This window comes from Otolemur garnettii, unplaced genomic scaffold (genome assembly GCF_000181295.1).
Source record: "Otolemur garnettii isolate 467f Iridium unplaced genomic scaffold, OtoGar3 scaffold00090, whole genome shotgun sequence".
Classification (NCBI taxonomy): Eukaryota; Metazoa; Chordata; class Mammalia; order Primates; family Galagidae; genus Otolemur; species Otolemur garnettii.
This window is the reverse complement of record NW_003852485.1, coordinates 7659647-7661287: the sequence shown is the minus strand read 5'-3', so window position 1 is coordinate 7661287 and position 1641 is coordinate 7659647. Positions and strand designations below refer to the sequence as shown.

Genomic DNA, 1641 nt, shown 5'->3' with positions numbered 1-1641 from the left:
AGGTAGGGAAGAAGCCCCCGCCTCGGGTCACTGGCTCAGGAGGAAACTGTTCTGCCCTCGGCCTAGGATCTCTTGTCTGTCACCCTCTACCGATTCTGCGGCTTTTGGCCTTTGATTCTGTTGGCCCCTAACTTAGGTTGGTCTCACTGGAGTCTTGGTTGCCTGTCTCTGTTCTTGGAGTTGATCTGTGTTCCTCATCTCCCATGCCTGCTATGCCCTGTTGCCACCCAAGTCCAGAGCAAAAGGACAGCCAAGTCTGAACTGCATTGTGCTGCCAGGAAACTGACTTCAGGAGAGCTGCTGAACCCACCCTGGACTCAGTCTCTTTTTCTGTGACACTGGGGATTGTCCTGGATCATCTTTAGGGTCTCTTAGAATTCAAAAACTCTAGGAATCATGAGCCTCTTCTCTGCTTCCCTCCACCCTTCCATCATCTGACTGTGTCTGGGGCAAATAACCATGAGTGCAAAGTGCTGTGACGGACAGGTGGGACCTCCTCGCCCATTTAGAAATAAAAACTTGGAAAAAATAACAGAATTTTATCTTTATTTGCACTGCACAGTCTTGTTAGCGCACAGAGTATGTGAACAGTGTGTCTGGAGCCGCACTTCATGCCTGTGTAGCTGTGTTCCCGGAGCCGGAAGGAAGCTCCTCCACGTAAGCGGCAGGAAAATGGCCCTTTTTACCATTTAAAGAGCCAAACCACCATCCTTCTTCTTTTTTCTCATGTATCATCACGATGTCACCTGTGAAAATACACATTTAGTTAGACAAACAGGTCTCTGCAGTGTGAACACATGCTTGAGTGTGTTGATAAGAGTTTTAAGGAGATTCTGCTTTCAAGGGGTTATTGAAAGCATTATTTTTTGCACTTGATTCAGAGGAAACAAAATTTATTGAGCCTCTGTATGAAGTAAAAGGAGTAAGATAATGAACAACTGTGTTATGCCTGAAAATAGTTTGCTTGAAAACAGAATCATGTGGGACACTATGCCCTTCCTGTGCTGCCTGGCTCACTTTGTATATAACTAACGGATAACCACCACGCTCTTTCCCCATGTCCTGCTTTGAAGGTTTCATGTGATAGTGGCCATGATGGTATGGTGTGTTGACTGCTACAAGTATATCTCACCTAACAGTCTTCTTAAGACCAAGACAACTCCCTGCCATTACACCTGGCTTAATGGTCCAAAAGTCTAATTCACACCTTTGCACAGAACCATCCAACAATTTAGATAATTTTAATACAACATCATTTTGAAGACAGTTTTTTAAAGCAATGATTCAAATAAATAGAATTCCTCAGAAACATGGCTTTTGTCCAATTTTTTTTTTTTTTTTTTGAGACAGAGTCTCACTCTGCTGGCCTAGGTAGAGTGCTAAGGTGTCATAGCTCACAGCAACTTTAAACTCCTGGGCTCAAGCCATCTTCTTACCTCAGTCTCCTGATTGATTGGGACTACAGGTGCCCTCCACAATGCCTGGCTAGTTTTTCTATTTTTAGTAGAGATTGGGTCTCGCTCTTGCTCAGGCTGGTCTTGAACTGAGCTCAGAGAATCCACCCACCCATCTTGGCCTCCCAGAGTGCTAGCAATTACAGGTGTGAGCCATCCTGCTGGTCTTTTTTTTTTTTTTTTTTTT

The 1641-nt window shown here is 44.4% G+C and overlaps 1 protein-coding gene across 3 annotated transcripts in view; it reads right to left on the bottom strand.

Annotated features, from left to right (window-relative positions):
• Nucleotides 1–524: 524 nt before the first annotated feature.
• NOSTRIN (nitric oxide synthase trafficking) overlaps nt 525–1641 on the bottom strand; it is a 58937-nt gene continuing 57820 nt past the window's right edge. Inside the window, exon 15 of one of the 3 annotated variants that reach the window (XM_003795165.2) lies at nt 525–746. In XM_003795165.2, the coding sequence (XP_003795213.1) occupies nt 610–746 (137 nt within the window). In that variant the 3' untranslated portion in view covers nt 525–609. The remainder of the gene's footprint in view (nt 747–1641) is intronic. The other 2 variants (XM_003795163.2, XM_023516356.1) reach the window with 2 other exon arrangements.